The sequence below is a fragment of the Adiantum capillus-veneris genome, chromosome 4 (assembly GCF_014529385.1).
Source record: "Adiantum capillus-veneris isolate H3 chromosome 4, ASM1452938v2, whole genome shotgun sequence".
NCBI lineage: Eukaryota > Viridiplantae > Streptophyta > Polypodiopsida > Polypodiales > Pteridaceae > Adiantum > Adiantum capillus-veneris.
This window is the reverse complement of record NC_140934.1, coordinates 39,905,022-39,923,832: the sequence shown is the minus strand read 5'-3', so window position 1 is coordinate 39,923,832 and position 18,811 is coordinate 39,905,022. Positions and strand designations below refer to the sequence as shown.

The 18,811-nt window shown below is 40.2% G+C and overlaps 1 protein-coding gene across 2 annotated transcripts; it reads right to left on the bottom strand.

Moving 5' to 3' along the window:
* Positions 1 to 6,806: 6,806 nt before the first annotated feature.
* LOC147459013 (uncharacterized) lies at positions 6,807 to 8,463 on the bottom strand. Of its 2 annotated transcripts, XM_086509748.1 has the most exons (3): positions 8,342 to 8,463; positions 7,840 to 8,141; positions 6,807 to 7,747 (listed from the first exon to the last, which is right to left on the bottom strand). In XM_086509748.1, exons 2-3 carry the CDS (start codon positions 8,000 to 8,002, stop codon positions 6,897 to 6,899), a joined length of 1,014 nt encoding a protein of 337 aa, XP_086365874.1. In that variant the 5' UTR covers positions 8,003 to 8,141; positions 8,342 to 8,463; the 3' UTR covers positions 6,807 to 6,896. The 2 variants fall into 2 exon arrangements, with proteins under 2 accessions (XP_086365874.1, XP_086365873.1); XM_086509747.1 differs by lacking the exon at positions 8,342 to 8,463 and having other exon boundaries at positions 7,840 to 8,323.
* Positions 8,464 to 18,811: the final 10,348 nt, after the last annotated feature.

Below are 18,811 nucleotides of genomic sequence, written 5' to 3'. Positions count from 1 at the left end.
CAACACACACACACACACACACACACACACACACACACACACACACACACACCCCACTCACAGGCTCCCTTTACACAAAGGGAATGAGGGATACATGTGAGCTCCCTAGGCCAATTGCCCCCACAAGGTGCACTGAAATCCTATTGGATGGCCATGGAGGTGGAACAATGAAATTAGTCTAGAGTAAATCTAGTTTAATTCATTTAAAAACACTTAATAAAAGAACTGATAAGAATTAAGCTCTCTAGAAGACTATTGGACAGTAGCCCAATGAGCATTCAGTAGCCCAATGGCTTTTTGCCTGATTCCTATTGGCCAAAAGTCAAAGGGGTCCAATGAGAGTTTAGTTGCATTAATTAATTACCTAAAGCTCTCACAAAAGGGGAAAGGGGGACACATGTCATAAGGCTATCACTTATGCTTCGTAAATCCTATTGGCTAAGCCTGGAGAGGTCCAATGAGGTGCCAGTAAGAGGATTTAGGAAGGGGGGTTGACGAAGAGAGAGAGGGGGCTGATTTTGCAAAGGCATTATTCCACACACACTCACACTAGCTCATGTGTGAAGCAAGAAGACTCTCCCTCCCCTTCTGAAGCTTTAATGGAAAGCTTATCACCTACTCCAAACTTGTGAGAAGGGAGGCCTACACCAACAACTCTTGGCTTTGTGATGCAAATTCAACCAAGAGCCAAGCTTCAGTGCATGCTCATCTCCTCTACCATGCTAATTACTAAGCTATGCTATGCTCATATGAGTGATTATGTGAGGAGATGTACTTCTTTCTCGTAAGACTACTCCTTCTTCCTCTCAATATACTCTCATACAACACTATCTCTCACCATCTTCGAAGGTGTGTGAGGTCTTGGGTTTGAGACCGTGAGGGAATTGATGTTGTGTTTCATAAGTGTTTGCTTAGTGTTTGACGCTTCCATCTTCATTGGACTAGCTAGTTATTGAAGGAACACAAAGAATTGTATTGTAAAATGTCTCCCTTGATGAGGGAAACCTATAATACAAAGCCTTTTGGAGGGGGGACCAGCTCCATGAAAATCTGGTCCTCAGTTGTTGTCAATAGCTTAATTTATCTCTCTTTTGAAGTATTGTTCATACCTATCTAGCTAGGTGTTATGCTTGTTGTTTCTCTCTCCACCCAAGCACTCTTGTTATACTCATTAGGAATCTATTCTAAATGAAAGTCTCACTATGTGCATGCTATTTTTTGCTACACACAAGTTACTAGGCCATTAAATGCTACAAGTTGCAAAGGGGGTGTTGCCATCAACAATACAATTGACTAGAGAGCTTATGTCTCATGTGGTGTCAGAAACTCCTACGACTAGTCCTAGGCATTTACAGCTCAATCTTGCAGGGTAGATGGTGATGGAAGCACCTGTTTGAGAAAATAGAGAACAATGTAATAGCAACAAGCGGCTTTCTCTTTTGGAAGAGATGCGACCATTGATTAATAGTGAAACTGCATCTTATCTAGAAGAATGGTCAGCTCTCATGCAATCTAACGGTCAAATGATGCCTTCATTTTCAGGTTTAAGCACATGATGAGAGAGGCAACCGCTTCAAGGTTTGGAATTGGTGCCAAGTCTCACTTGCTTAGGCTAAAAAACACATGCGAATATAATTTTTTTCATGGAATTCTATTTCAAAGACAATGTGCAAATCCAAATAAAAGGTGCCACGCGTTCAAAATATTGATCAACGATCTAGATCCGATATCGAGCTAGTCAATAGAATGCGACAAGATGGGAATGGAGACTTGCAAAGACGCTGGGTTTGTATTGATCACATGCGAAGAGTTGTGGGCTAGACAATGATGACATCACATGTTTACGATCCTACATAAGTCTTTCATTCTTTGAGCTATGAATCTTTTTTTATTCACTTAAGGCATTGAATAACCTTGCAAATATGTAGAATTCAAGAAATGAAAACCATTGCTATATATGAGATGAAAGAGGAAGATACCGAAACACCAATCATGTTATGGGAGATGATGAATGCGGTGTTTTTGGACAACAGACACTACCCAAGTGATTTTAAGGAATTTATGGCTAACTAAGCCATAGAAAACTAGAAAGCAATTTGCACGGTGTTTAATGGAGGGCCTAACAATATTATGGAGGAAAGAGAGTGCTTATGCTTGTTCCATTGGGAGCAAAGCTTACAAATTCACACGAATCAATATGTGCACAATAATCTCCAGGATGAGCACAAGCGTATGTGTGAATTGTGGCACTGTTGCAAGGAGTGAGGACAAAGCAACTAGCTTGTAGAGAAACATACGAGCTTGGTGGGCATCTAAAAAAGTGTCGGGGACAATGATTTTTTGCAAATAGAGTGTTGGATGAACTGGTGCATTTACAATACCCTTGCTGGAGAAAACACTGTAAACATTACCAAGCCATTTTTTGGATAGGTTCATTACATGAAGCATGTATTTTCACTAAAAACAAATGTGTTGCAGGAAGTAGATGATTTGCCATTTATTCCTACAACGAAATTGATAGAGACAAAGCACACGAGTTGGTTGACAGGTGAGGGCAACAAAGAAATAATGGGCTTGTATGACACTTGCATGTCTAATCTATCAATCTCTTTACTCCAAAGAGTGAAAATGCTTGCTTTTATGGAGGAGAGGTATCATGGGGCTAGATCGTCTGCCGAAAAGTTGGCTCGTCGGGCTGAGCAATGACGTGCATCCATAGCAGCCGTCGTTGCAAGAGAGATTGAGGATCAAATTGTTGGGGATTCAAGCCCTTTGTTTGGTGTCTTAGCCTGTGGGAACACTCTCATAATGCATGCAGTTGTAGGCCACCAGTTCAGTTGAGTTTGCATGATACACATTTGGCTGTATATTGTAAGTAACAAAAGAGATGAACGATAGCGTTATTTTTGTATTGTAGTGTCGAATTATCTCTCTCTCTCTCTCTCTCTCGTGCTTCTTTTCTGCTCATCATATCTACATGTTGCTTCACAGCCACCATGGCTCCTCGGTGGCACCCTCCCTAGCTTGCTTCCTAACACCTGGTATCAGAGCTTAGGCGGTAGAGCTTCAAGGGGGTGCTTGGGCTAGCCTCTCACAATGCTGTTCATAGCGTAGGTGACAAGCACTTGAGTTGGCGAGGTTGGTTCTTCTCTATGCATTTCGGAACGCAATCGAAGGATAGGAGTCTTCTCTACAGAAACGCTGCTGATTCTTGGGAGTTTCGGTGGCACTTCTCATAGCGTCTGTATTCGCTGCCACAGACACAGAGAGCTCATTCCCCCCCCCCCCCCCCCCCCCCCCCCCCCCTTGTGTTCACACTATTTTGAATTAGTGGCCAACCTAATTTAACTAATCCAAGAGGTCATTCATACGAGCCTCAAAAAATGCTTCGAGTTGCAAGTGCAAGGCTTGACGACGGTGCTGATAGTTTTCAACAGATAAAAATGACCCTCTTTTCGGCTGCAAGTACTACAAGCAGACGAAGACGAAGCCACATACGCTCTTCCAGAAATACAAATATGGCATCAACAATCAAGGAGTTTAGTGAGCCGACAGTCGAGGTGGTACCCATGCAACTTCTAGTATGTGCTACTGTGAAAGGGAACTTATGTAACGGATGTCAATCGGATACAATTAAAGGATCCTTGAACATTGTGGATCAGTTTGTCACATATAGTCAAATTGGATTCTACAATGGTTCTATTAAGCATTCCATGATTCAAGGCGGTGAGCCAAAAATAGCAAAAGCAAGTTCGGATTGGTTTCTTTCAACTCGATTAATTTTTTGGCAGTATTCTTCAACTGCTTTTTAGTTTAATTGTCCTAGCTAAAAGTCATGTTTTGTCATGTTGTCATATGTATGTTATGATTTTATCTATTGTCACTTATTGTCATGCCAGACTTTTGTATGGGTTATAGATACTGCCATAAAAATAAAATGGTAAGACCACCCTTTTGTTGTTTGGTCGAGTTCTGGTATGTCTCACATTGATGGTTGTTTGAGGGAAGTACACACACACACCTATGCTATAGTCAAGGAGGGGACTTCTACTCATGGTTTTAGGTGATTGGACTCGCCATGGTTTGTCTGTATTGAGTCCATTGTCAATGGTTTGGGCTTGAGGGGGGGGTTGTTGGGGATTCAAGCCCTTTGTCTGGCGTCTTAGCCTGTGGGAACACTCTCATAATGCATGCAGTTGTAGGCCACCAGTTCAATTGAGTTTGCATGATACACATTTGGCTATATATTGTAAGTAACAAAAGAAATTAACAATAGCATTATTTTTGTATTGTAGTGTCGAATTCTCTCTCTCTCTCTCTCTCTCTCTCTCTCTCTCTCTCTCTCTCTCTCTCTCTCGTTCTTCTTTTTTGCTCGTCATCTCTGCAGAGCTGCTTCACAGCCACCATGGCTCCTCGGTGGCACCCTCCCTAGCTCGCTTCCTAACACAAATCAAAGGTACACCTGTCTTTCAACAACCATTGGTAGAAGGAGATAATATTACAGTAACTAGAAAGAGAAATTGAGGATCAACTCAAAGGTACACCTCTCTTTCAGCAACCATCGGTAGAAGGAGATAATATTACCCAGTAATAACTAGAAAGGGGAAACAGACGGGGCATGTGAGATATGAGGAAGAAAATTTTTCACATCGACCTGAGTTTCTGACAAAAAACATTCCACGTAATTGAGGAGCTACCCAAGCAGCTGGTAAGGTGGCCACTCAAGAAGGCAATGAAGAAGACGGTGGACTTGTGGTGGAGGAGACCGACATCCACAAGAGAATGTGGGCAATTCTTCGTATACCAAAGAACAATAGAGTTCAGCGCTAAGGGTGGTTAGGATTCAGAGCTGAAAAATGCAAAAAAAAACATAGCGCTGTTGTACCCTCCTTTTGGGGTATCAGATATTGGAAAAGTGGGACATATATTGCGCATGGTAAGGGTTCAAAGGCTCAATTCATGTGGTTTTGCAATGATAGTGTGGATCCCACATAAATTTGTAACACAATCACTCAGTGCCCGACTAGAGTGCCTAGGGAACAAATTTGACTACATTTGAGATTCAGAATTTGAGTCTGGAGGGTTCACAACAAAGAAGGTTGCAGTTAAGGAAGCAAACAATGTGCATTATCGGCCATGTGTTTCAATTTAAGCCTCCAAGAGAATTGACTTAACAGTTACCATGGAAGCTCAAATTGTACACCAAATTTGACTACATTTGAGATTCAGAATTTGAGTCTGGAGGGTTCACAACAAAGAAGGTGACTAGAGTTCCCTATTGCCGGTGGAATAGGGAACAAATTTGACTACATTTGAGATTCAGAATTTGAGTCTGGAGGGTTCACAACAAAGAAGGTTGCAGTTAAGGAAGCAAACAATGTGCATTATCGGCCATGTGTTTCAATTTAAGCCTCCAAGAGAATTGACTTAACAGTTACCATGGAAGCTCAAATTGTACACCATATGTTGTGAAGCCAAATCTGCATGAAAATTTATGGTGGAAACAAGTAGTTCATAAGTTTGAGGTGAAATGTACGAAGTACATATCGCAAAAGCATCCCAATCTGTACATGTGGAGACTTTGCAAAACGAGTGGCACAAAGCAAACCGTACATGGCCTGCAAGCATATTTACTTTATCTTCCTTCTTTACTTTGGCTTGGACATGAATCATAACATGTTTATCCATCAAAGCAAGATAAAAAATGAGAATCTGTTTCAAGTGTTCAATTGTTATCGTACCACTTAATCAAAGAGTGAAATCTATTTGTTGTACCCCAAGAATGTCTTGGCCCTCTTTGTAATTCCTTTGCATTGTATTTTTTTTTGAAAAAATCAAGAAATTCCTTGACATACATGTACTAGACTTGTATTTGCTTTATTTCGTTCGTAATGGTGTCGAATTGTGGAGAGAATTGTTCTACGTGATAAAAGGAAAAGCGAGAGAGAGAGAGAGAGAGAGAGAGAGAGAGAGAGAGAGAGAGATTTTGCAACCAAAATTGATTACTGTGTCAGATCTAAGATCACACAAACTATAAAAGAGACAAAATAAGATCTAAGATCACACAAACTATAAAAGAGACAAAATAAGCTATCTGCTGTTGAAAGCTCCTTCCTCTGTGTTGTAAAGAAGCATTTTCACTTAAATCAAGTTTTTGACGTCAACACCAAAAAAACTCTCTCGAAAGCTCGCTTGAAAATCAACCCCCTTTCTAGAGGCAGGGATGGTGGAAAAGGGTAACTCCTTACGGGAAAAGCCCGGGGCATGCACTAAGAATTATGTAAGATAGCACGTGCAAACAAAATAAGGGAAAGTTGGAAACATGCAAACACATTTTTTTTTTGTTATGCCTAGTAGCATGTCGGATATCGTCTCTACTTTCTTGCTTTAGTGTTCAGCTACAAGCGGTATAAAATGCATCCGCGGGATAGAGTTTTGGTAAAGCCCAGATTGGCGGGTTGTGTTTCGTCAGAAATGGTTGACAATTTTGGGAATGTAGGGATGCTGAGGCGTTGGTTCTCTGTTGAGAGTGCACAATCATATATATTGGATATCTTCATTGGCAATTCAGCATGTGGGTTCGTTCGCCAAGGATGCTCTCGCTTGGTGGCACTTTCATTTTCCTAGTACGTGTGTGTGTGTGTGTGTGTGTGTGTGTGAGAGAGAGAGAGAGAGAGAGAGAGAGAGAGAGAGAGGATTTTAACGTCGTAGGAAACTATCCCAAAAGACCTCAAAGATCTCTTTGGATAGTACATGTGTGTGTGTGTGTGTGAGAGAGAGAGAGAGAGAGAGAGAGAGAGAGTTGATGGCCAATGTGATGCCATTCATGTGGGATTGAGGGACTCAAGTCCACAAATTGTCATGTTACAAGTTACTCTTTTGCTTCTTCAAAATCCCTATTGGCCCTCAAAATTCCACAAAGGTGAACTCAGGTAATCATGTGCTTCGGGAGCTAGAGGGAAAGGGATGCCAAGTTGAGGACTACAATTAGCATCATTCTCATGAATGTCTTGCCCCTCTAAATTATGGTCCACAATGAAGGAGCTAGTACTAAATATACAAGTAAATATTTGGTGCTCTAACCTTTCCTTGCTCAAACTGGCAAGTCCTGTTAGGCTTTCGACGAATTCGACGAAAGGTTCGGATGGGTCAATCAAAAGAGGTACATCCATTATCATCAAACTCAGTTTCATCCTCTCTTCCATGTTCATCGCATCTGTGCCAGAAATTGCCAGCTCTTGATCCCACTTTTGTTTCAAATCCTTGTTATATGTATCTGCATTTTGCGTCGCATCTTGCACCTTTCCCTCCGATTCCTGTCTACCCACTTGCATACACTCACCCACATCTCTCTCTTTGCTATTAACATCATGACAAAAGGCAGGCCCAGATGCCTTGCTTTCAGTGTAAGGAGTAGGTGTGCATAGAAATTCAGCACCCTTATTCTCTTCCCTGAAGGTTACAGAATGCAAATCATGATGAGGATGAAAGGATGTACATGGCAGCTCGCTGTTGAAGTTGAGCTTGGCTTTGTGGCCTTTGATGCGAGTGGCAGCAGCATCGTAGGCGCGTGCCGCTTCTTCGGGAGTGTGGAAAGTTCCAAGCCAGACGCGGCCCCCCTTGGCGGGGTCACGGATTTCTGCTGCATACTTGCCCCAAGGCCTGCGGCGGATACCTCTATAACCATGCTTTCTTTTCTTGTTACTTTGGGTTCTTGGAGCTCTCCAACTCAAGACATGGCAGTCACCTGCAAGACATCAAAACACACATTCATCAATAAAGAGCATGTAAAGCTTTCAAAATGTGAAACTTATTCATGCATGATGCAAGTTTGTGTACCTCCTTGGAGTAGAAGCTTGTAGCTCTGATCAAGGGGGTTGCATTCATAGCTCATGATGGAGTCCTCAACATGATTGCCGAACGAAATGCGGCCACGATCATCACTATGATCCAAACTGTTGATGAGATGGAAGGTCTCTGCTGTGCTAAGCATAGTGCTCATGCGACGATGCCCAAGAAAGCAGCCTTAGATCGTGGGGGCGGATGTGCTCTCTTTCTGTAATCTGACAATGGGCTATGGTGTGGGCTAATGCATTATATATGGCTTCAATGTAGGCAAACAGTGAAGCAAGTTTCCATTTCTGCAGACACGGATTGAAAACAATTAAAAGTTGTTAGAAGGTCGCGATTGTTGCCTTTGCAAGCTTCTTCCCTACATGTTAGCGTGTTCTGCTGGCAGCCCAAAAGAGAAGGCGTCTCTCTCTCTCTCTCTCTCTCACACACACACACACACAATTACACACACAATTACAAAGCTATCGAGAAGCGCAATGGGGCGCACCTTACAAGCCTGCCATTGCTGGAGGCAGCATCGGCCTCTGGCTTGCCCACGTTCTTTCACATGTTCACTGTACTTTAGATATGCCACATGTCTCTCTCTCCTCCCCTTTCTCTTTTTCATCAAAAGCTATGTCGCTTTTATATACGTGTGGTTTTATATGACCGAGAGAGACACTTCTCACCTCCATTTTATGCATTCAACCTCCTCAAAACAACCAACTCTTACGTGTTGCTAATCGCGATTGGTAATGTTCATTATGCAAAGGGATGCAAAGTCCACGCGCTATTTAGGGTTGTCGCTGGCCATCTCTCTTTTCAAGATGCTTATGGATAGGTTGGTGATTAGAAAAACCATATACATATCTATAATATGTGTGTGCGCGAGAGCGCACGCACGCACACACACTCACACACACATGTATGTATATGTATATAGACATACATACACACGCGTGCACGCGCGCGCACACACACACACACATATGTATATGTAGTATGTCTATATGTATCTACATATGTATGTGTATATATGTGTGTGTGTGTATTTATATACACACACACACACACATGTATATCTCTATATGTGTATGTGTATATATATCTCTCTCACACACACACACACACACACACACACACACACACACATACATATATATATATATATATATATATATATATATATATATATATATATATATATATATATATATATATATATATATATATAGAGAGAGAGAGAGAGAGAGAGAGAGATTAGGACTATCTTAACCAATTTTTGTACTCAACTACTTTGTGCTTGAACGTTGTTTTTAAGATTCTTCACCAATTTTGAGACCAAACATTTAGACTCCTTACAGATGAGAGAGAGAGAGAGAGAGAGAGAGAGAGAGAGAGAGAGAGAGAGAGAGAGAGAGAGAGAGAGAGAGGAACATTAGGACTATCTTAACCGATTTTTGTACTCAACTACTTTGTGGTTGGACGTTGTTTTTAGATTCTTCACCAATTTTGAGACCAAACCTTCAGACTCCTTACAAATCTCTCTCTCTCTCTCTCTCTCTCTCTCTCTCTTCTTTCTCTCTCTCTCTCTCTCTCTCACACACACACACACACACACACACACACACACACACACACACACACACACACACACACACACACACACACACACAGAGGAACATTAGGACTATCTTAACCGATTTTTGTACTCAACTACTTTGTGGTTGGACGTTTTTTTAAGATTCTTCACCAATTTTGAGACCAAACATTCAGACTCCTTACAGATCAGGTTAACAACAACAAAATTTTGCACCTTCATTTTGGTTTCCTTCGAATTCGAGTTTGAATACGACTTCCACAATACCACCATTTTTGTTTGAGATCCTTGGAAAAACTGCAAACGGAAACAACCAATTCACGCAAATTGAAAAACATAGATGAGCAACTTGGAAGCAGTGCTACTATGAAGCTGTGCTACTATGAAGCTGTCTGTGTGTGTGTGCGTCTGTACTTGCCTATACACAATAGAAAAGAAAGCAAGAGGGAGATAGTACGTGTGTGCATGAGCACACACACATACAAGGGAATACAGAAGAAGGGAGTGTGTACTACACACAAAAGGCTTCGAAGAAGCATCAAAGAGGGAGAGGTCACACACAATGATTTGAGAAGGGAGGAAGATTGTGTGCTTATGTGCATGCACACACACGCACACACACACACACACACAACTACATATGTCTTTGGAGCATTCAAGGCTTTCGGTGAGTGCCAGCTCTCTCTCTCTCTCTCGCACACGCACACGCACACGCACACACACACGCACACGCACACGCACACGCACACGCGCACACACACACACACACGCACGCACACACACACACACACACACACACACACACACACACACACACACACACACACACACACACACACACACACACACACACACACACACACACACACACACACACACACACACACACACACGTTCAAAGTGTGTGAAGTCTGTCGGATTCACATAAGGAACTGCAAAGGTAGTGGTGGTCCCTTCACTGGCTTGGTGTGCACACATACAGCCACGCGAGGCGGCTTTCAATTTTCGAAGAGCGGCCCGGATTTTCTACCTACTTATACGGTCCCATCCGCATGGGTTTTGAGCTGCATCGTGAGTTGATTCAATCCCATTGACTTTGTGGGAGGTTTGGACTCTTTTTTGATTGCATTGCAGATTGGTTGTTTGTTCACATCCACACACACCACACACACTTACTTTGTCACTATACTTAGCCTTACCTATGGTTTTTTGGACCTCCTTACTAGGTCATTTTGTCAATTTAATGTACTCTCTCTCTCTCTCTCTCTCTCTCTCTCTCTCTCTCTCTCTCTCTCTCTCTCTCTCTCTCTCTCGGTGTCTGGTTTTCCATTGAGCATTTTTTTGTTTTACCGAGCCTGAATAAGATTGGCAATGGGAGATATTGTTGTCATAATAACCTTGATCTGTTGTACCCTACTTAAAAAGTTTTTTTGTTAAGGAAGTAGTACTATTTTTTCCTATCCCAAATTTATAATTGGGATCTCAAAAATATATTCCTGACCAGTGTTGAAACAAACTTGTTTTAGATGGCTCTCATCGGAGTGTGGGGACCTCACCACCTACCATAATTAATCATGGGATTTCACTTGGGTATTCATCTTGCATTAATTGTTCTCTCAACTCGTGCTCTGCAAGATCTAACGAGCTCGTATCCATGTCCTTCTCCTCCTCCCTCTACACCAATCTCTGCAAATCTAATGCTACTGAGTCTCTTTGAATATGCATGTGCTTATCGTACAGATATGGCGAATCTTTGTATCCACCATTACTCCAAAATATTACTCTCTCATTCCCTCCCGTCCTTTGCGCGTACCTATTGCTGGCTTCATCTCCTCCCTCCCTATGCGTGTAACTAAAGATGGTCAATTACTACTTGCCTAATACCCATAAGGTAACTCGCTATCGTTCTTAGCTTGTTGTACCTATTGAGCTTGTCTCTTGGTTGATAGATTCACTTGCAGATGTATATGGCTCACTCAAAGGTGATTGTTGGTGGCACCCATCTGGATCCTCTCTACCTGTGTGTCTATATAATGTGTGAGGGATTCTTTCTCCCTCATTCAGCCTTGCATTATGTGGGTGTGTGTTTTCTTGAAAGAGAGTGAGGGTACTGGTTATAAGTTACATGTTAATCCAAAGTTAGCTACCCATGTGTAATTAATTTGATTCTTCTTATTTCGGGAACATATTACCTTTAAATCGACTACTCTTGTGAGGATTATCCATGACCCTGATAAATAGGCAAAAATTATGGAAAACATCCATGAAAGAATATGTACAACACACTATTTTCTAATGTGGCTGACAAAGCCATACAACTCCTATCGGAGTACAATCTTCTTTGAAGACATTATCCGATATTATTCTATATAAATTTGCTTCATTATGGACTTCTTGACATGGTACATCTTTTGTAAGTTTCAAACTTGACTATTTTACTCTTATCAACTTGATGACGCAGAAGGCCCAAAATTAGTGGGTTTACTGCCTTAACACTGAGTATGGTGCCTAGGTAAGGATGGGTGCACACGTGCACGTGCACATGCACGTGCGCGCACACCAACACACACACACACACACACACACACACACACACACACACACACACACACACACACACACACACACACACACACACACACACACACACACACACACACACACACACTTAGTCACTTCATTTAACATTAACTGTAATTGCATCCAACTACACACACACCCATACCTTTTGGCAATGCATTTTTACTTTGGTTCCTTTAAATAACTCTTGGTTTGGCACTCCATCAAGCTGTAGTTGCTCTAGCACCTCATCTGGAGGGGTTTTGAATATGCTCTGAATCATTGTATTTGGCTAGGAACACTGACATCCAACTATATGCACTTGATTTAAACTTGAGTTGTTGGGTGAACTGATGCCTTATGGGAGATTACCTTGTGCTTTGCTATACACCTCCCATAATAACAACTCCTAACTTTTTCTATGCAGAATACTGTACTTAAGTGGAGCTGTTCACCACAAAAAAAAATTTATCTAGAAAACCCCGCACCCATTTGGTTACCTTACGGGATGAACCCCTTAATATAACTCTTACTAGGTTTTCTTAGACCCCATTTTTTGCCTCATGCCTAGGCAAGAGTCAGGGCTTCTGATTTGATCAGGATACCTAAGATTTAGCACTCTGTCGCCATTCCACTCATTGTGAATCATGTCGAACAGATCTCGCTCTCATAACCTAGCTTGATGGTGGGTGGCTTGGCACGGATTTTTTGCCTTCTTCTATTGGTATGATTCTTAGCAGTAAAACCTCCTACACTCATATTGAGAAGGTTCGGTGCTATGCTGTTGCGGCACCTCCATAACTGAGGACTTTTGATGATTTCCCCTACCTCTTCCACTATATAAGGTGAGGGATTTTTTCTCCTCCCTCACTTAAAGTTGGTGTAGGAGAAGAATGTGCGAGCAAGGTTAGATTGATGCTTGGCTCTGCAATAATCTATATCCGTTGCTACTATGATGATTATTAGGATGGATTCCCCTTCAAAGGTTTTATTTTATTCACCATCATTAGTGTGTACTGTGCATTCTACCACATTGGCCTTTTTACCTAATTAGCTTCTGTTCTAAACTAGTCTTTTACTAATGTTAATTGATGATATACTTGTTATAATCCAATGTTCCAGGGTATTGTGAAACTTAAAATCCTAGATTCCTGCTCTTACAAAAACTTTAAATTTGTTATATGCCTATAATGGGAAGACTTGGGCATAAAAAATGGTGAAAATGGTTCCTATTACTGGTCTTTTGTATAAAATAGCTGAACTTTGGCCCTGTTTTATATATTTTTGAGAAAAGTTGATATACTAATCTAAGCTTCGCAGGACCTTGTGCTTATGATGTATAAAAGATGGGGGATTCTAACGCTAGCTTCTGACCAACCTATGGTTATTGATCTAATCTTGTTGCTTTACTATCTAGAAATTGGCATAAACATAGATTATGGCCGACTTAAGGTTACTTATCTAGTTTTTGTGGTATGGGGAGACATGTTTGCATAAAATTGCCTTATGGGATCAAATTAGATTGTGTTTAATATGCTTATTGATTTTGAAATGAGGGTTGATTGGCTACTGGTTGACTGGCTTTTGGTTGAAGAATAAACTTGTTCACTTGGTAATCTGATATTAACTTCTTTAGCACTGAGGGGTTGTGGTTTTATGATTTTTTTTTTGAGAATATTTCTTTTATGATCTAGGGAGCTCTGCTCACCTAGTCTCTATGGTTTAGTAGGAACAAAATATTAACTAACTATATTATGGCTTAAGAACAAAATAGGTTGGAAATTTTTCTGATTATCATTGGTCCTCTGGCTAAATGTGCCATAATTCTAGATAGTTGGACTTCTGGCCGACTCACTGAACTTGAGAATGTACTATCTAAAATTTTGTTATCTTAGTAATACCTTATTGATGGATCACTTGGGCACTGAATAGGGGTGATTTGTGTATAATTTTACCATAGAAAACTAGCTCCACTTTTTGGGGCTATGGCTGATACTTCCCTGGGCAGTTAGTCCAACTGCTACTTTGATACCAAAGAAAATTCTGTCTGGTACTTAGTGTGTGTTGATGGGTGAACATGCCTATTTTGCAGATTAGGAGATTACTCATTAAATTTTAGTTCTTGATGTCTAGCCTAATTCTGGGTTTTTTTGGCTTTTGATAACCATATTCTTACTTACACATTATACCCTTATTAACTCTTAAGTTAGCTTTTTTTAGAATGGTATGGCAAAATATACAGTATGGCTTTACTTATTGTGATAGTTCTGAGTTGATTCTGGGTTTTCACTAATAAAAACTTGGAAATTCTAGCTATGTTCACTGACATGACGACTTGGTAAGATCTTTCACCTCTAAAATGCTGACTTTGCTGGATTCTTGGTGTATGGCTTGACCTTTGATCATGGTACCTAGCTGTTGCTAGTATGGATTTATTTTTGGTTGGAACTATATTCCTCCTAAAATAACCTGGATCTGTTTGGGTAGGGTCTGATGGTGAGGGAGTTAAATTTAAGAGAAACTCTATTTGCTGGTAATACTGGGTAAAATGGTTTTTTTTTTAATAACAAGATTTACATGATCTGGGCTAAATCCTCCCTGACATATGGTGAAAAAATGGATCTTTTTGAGCTTGCTTTAACCAAAGCTTCAATACTATCCTCCACTGATGTAATGAAACATTTGGGTACAATGAGATTTCTAGCCATTATGTTCTACTATGGGTAGTCTGTTTGTTCTATTTGAAGGGCTCGACGTCGGAGCATATATTAGGATGATGTAGTCACAAAACAAAGCATTGCATGCAAGCTTTGGTCAATGCATCTTTTTAGCTAAAGCAGTACATTGAACATTTTAAACATATAAATAACTCGACATGTTTTACAAGAAATGGTTATCTTAAAACCATATGGAGGAATATTGGCAAGAATACTTTTGATGTACAAAAAACCTTGAGATTTTATCTACTTTAATATTTAGGACAATAGCTAGTCTAATAATTTTTAAGCTTGACATGGATAACAACTGATAGGTTCTTTGAAGCCTGCCATACATAGCCAATTCTAACATATCAGTTGTCTTGACTACATGGATGTAGGTGAGAATTCTATCTTGACTTAAAAAGGTTTAGCTTGCTGCAGTTCGACTTTGAAAACACTTGATGATTCAACTGGGATAGTTTTGATAGTTCTTATTATGCTATACAGTTACGAATCAAAGACTGAGTTGTTTCTGTACAAATCTTTTCCTAGTCATCTAAAGCCAATTGTCTTTTGAACGTCTTGTTCTTTGGTGTGTATTCATTAGAATTAAAACAGCTACACACACCCCTAAACACCAGACCCTCCCAGGCAACTGGGTGGACCAGGACGATGGCTCTAGATTATTCATGTCTATAGGATTTGATTGACCTGCTGCCTATAATTCCTTGTTTGGTTGATAGGTGTTAGGTGCTCTCTTCTTGACTATAGAGTGGATTACTAGTCATGACTATTGTAGTCTTTTGGCTCAATCTGTTTCAAGTAGCAGGTTAATCCAATTCTACTCACCCATGCTTAGATAAACTTTATTCTGATGATTTCAGAAACATGCTACCTACTACACATAGGAGGACTTTTTGGGATTAGGAGAAAAAACGTGACATTTATCATCTTAAGAATATCAATGACAACCATACCTTTTTCAAACTGGCTGACAAAGCTTTAAAACTCCTATAGAAGTAATATCTTCCTTGAAGATGATATCAAAAATTGTGTTAATACAACTAATTTTACCCTCTTCAGGGATACTCTGACTTGACACATCTCTGCTGAAGCTTCATTCTCGACTTTTGTCAAGCTAATCTTTTTGATGGACATTAGGCCCATACACATGGGCCTATTGCCAAAACCCATTGTGTATGGTGCCTGGGATAGGGCGGACACACACACACACACACACACACACACACACACACACACACACACACACACACACACACACACACACACACACACACACACACACACACACACACACACACACACACACACACACACACACACACACACACACACACAAACACACAGTTAATCACTTCATCTAACATTAGATGTTGCATCCAACTACACACACACACACACACACACCTTTTGGCAATGCATTTTTACTTTGGTTCATTTAAATAACTCTTGGTTTGGCACTTCATCGGGCTATAGTTGCTCTAGCACCTCATCTGAAGGGCTTTTGATTATGCTCAGAATCATTGTAGCTGGCTAGGAACAATGAGATCCAACTATATGCACTCGATTTGAACTTGAGTTGTTGGGTGAACTGATGCCTTATGTGAGATTACCTTGGGCTTTGCTATACACCTCCCATAATGATAACTCCTAGCTTTTGCTAAGCAGAATACAATAGTTAAGTGGAGTTTTCCACCATAAAATTTTTTTAATCTAGAAAACCCCACACCCATTTGGTTACCTTATGGGATGAACCCCTAAGTATAACTCTTACTAGGTTTTCTTAGATCCCATTTTTTGCCTCATGCCTGGGCTAGAGTCACGGCTTCTGATTTGATCAGGATACCTAAGATTTAGCACTCTGTCGTGATGGGTCTCTTCCACTCATTGTGTGTCACGACGAATAGATCTCGCTCTGATAACCTAGCTTGATGGCGGTGGCTTGGCACGGATTTTTTGCCTTCTATTGGTATGATTCTTACCAGTTTAACCTCCTACACTCATATTGAGAAGGTTCGGTGCTAGGCTGCTAGGGCACCTCCATAACTGAGGACTTTTGATGATTTCCCTTGACTCTTCCACTATATAATGTGAGGGATTTTTTCTCCTCCCTCACTTACACTTGGTGTAGGAGAAAAATGTGCGAGCGAGGTCAAATTGATGCTTGGCTCTGCAATAATTTATATCCATTGCTACTGTGATGATTATTAGGATGGCTTCCACTTCAAAGGTTTTATTTTATTCACCATCATTAGTGTGTATTGTGCATTCTACCACATTGGCCTTTTTACCTAATTAGCTTCTGTTCTAAACTAGTCTTTTACTAATGTTAATTGATGATATACCTGTTATAATCCGATGTTGCAGGGTTATTGTGAAACTTAAAATCCTAGATTCCTGCTCTTACAAAAACTTTAAATTTGTTATATGCCTATAATGGGAAGACTTGGGCATACAAAATGGTGAAAATGGTTCCTATTACTGGTCTTTTGTATAAAATAGCTGAACTCTAGCCCTATTCTATACATTCTTGAGAAAAGCTGATATACTAATCTAAGCTTGGTAAGACCTTGTGTTTATGATGTATAAAAGATGGGGGATTCTAACACTAGCTTCTGACCAACCTATGGTTATTGATCTAATCTTGTTGCTTTACTATCTAGAAATTGGCATAAACATAGATTATGGCCGACTTAAGGTTACTTATCTAGTTTTTGTGGTATGGGGAGACATGTTTGCATAAAATTGCCTTATGGGATCAAATTAGATTGTGTTTAATATGCTTATTGATTTTGAAATGAGGGTTGATTGGCTACTGGTTGACTGGCTTTTGGTTGAAGAATAAACTTGTTCACTTGGTAATCTGATATTAACTTCTTTAGCACTGAGGGGTTGTGGTTTTATGATTTTTTTTTTGAGAATATTTCTTTTATGATCTAGGGAGCTCTGCTCACGTGGTCTCTGTGGTTTAGCAGGAATAAAATATTAACTAACTTTATTATGGCTTAAGCACAAAACAAGTTGGAATTTTTTTTGATTATCATTGGTCCTCTGGCTAAATGTGGCATAATTCTGGATAGTTGGACTTCTGGCCTACTCATTGAACTTGAGAATGTACTATCTAAAGCTTCGTTATCACAGTAATACCTTATTGATGGATCACTTGGGCACTGAATAGGGGTGACTTGGGTATAATTTTACCATAGAAAACTAGCTCCACTTTTTGTGGTTATGGCATACTTTCTTGGGCAATTAGTCCAACTGCTACTTTGTACCAAAGAAAATTCTTTATGGTACTTAATGTGTGCTAATGGGTGAACATGCCTATTGCAAATTAGGAGATTACTCATTAACTTATGGTTCTTGATGTCTAGCCTAATTTTGGGTTTTTTTGACTGTTGGTAACCATATTCTTACTTACACATTATACCCTTATTAACTCTTAAGTTAGCTTTTTTTAGAACGGTATGGCAAAATCTACTGTATGGCTTTACTTACTGTGATAGTTCTGAGTTGAACCTGGGTTTTCACTAATAAAAACTCTTGGAAATTCTGGCTATGTTCACTGGCATGCTGACTTGGCAAGATCTTTCACCTCTAAAATGTGGGGGTTTCTAATCACCGAGCAAAAATCGAGCGAAGACAAATCCGAGCAAATTGATACAAGAGCAAAAATGGTGAAAAAAATAAAATGGCATGGTATGAACATTACTTTCACTACCACAAATTTTGCACTCAATCGACAAAAATGAGATTGTAGAACCATTATGAAAATTGAATACTCGAGACACAAGCAATATCATACTCGAAACATGTATAGTTTAATTCCATGTGGAATATCTCCTCTCAAAACTAGTCCATCAAAAGTTTGGCACCTAGGTTTTGCGGCATATCAACATACAACCTCGTAAGCCTATGATGCTATCCAAGAACTTCCTAAAGCTTGAAACAACTCCACTTTTGTAAGCAAGTAGAAAAAAGTGCTTAAAGCAAGCACAATCAAGCACATTTTTTCTCTCCTCTGAGATTTGCAGTGCAACGCCCTTGAGTTGCCCTCCATTTTCCATTGCCAGATTGACATTGAAATGGTGGAGGAAAT

Excerpts from the sequence above, each read along its gene's own strand:
- LOC147459013 (XM_086509748.1), bottom strand. The coding sequence starts at position 8,002 with ATGAGCACTATGCTTAGCACAGCAGAGACCTTCCATCTCATCAACAGT. Across the intron at positions 7,748-7,839 it reads CAAGCTTCTACTCCAAGGAG|GTGACTGCCATGTCTTGAGT; the intron begins GTACACAAACTT and ends GATGTCTTGCAG.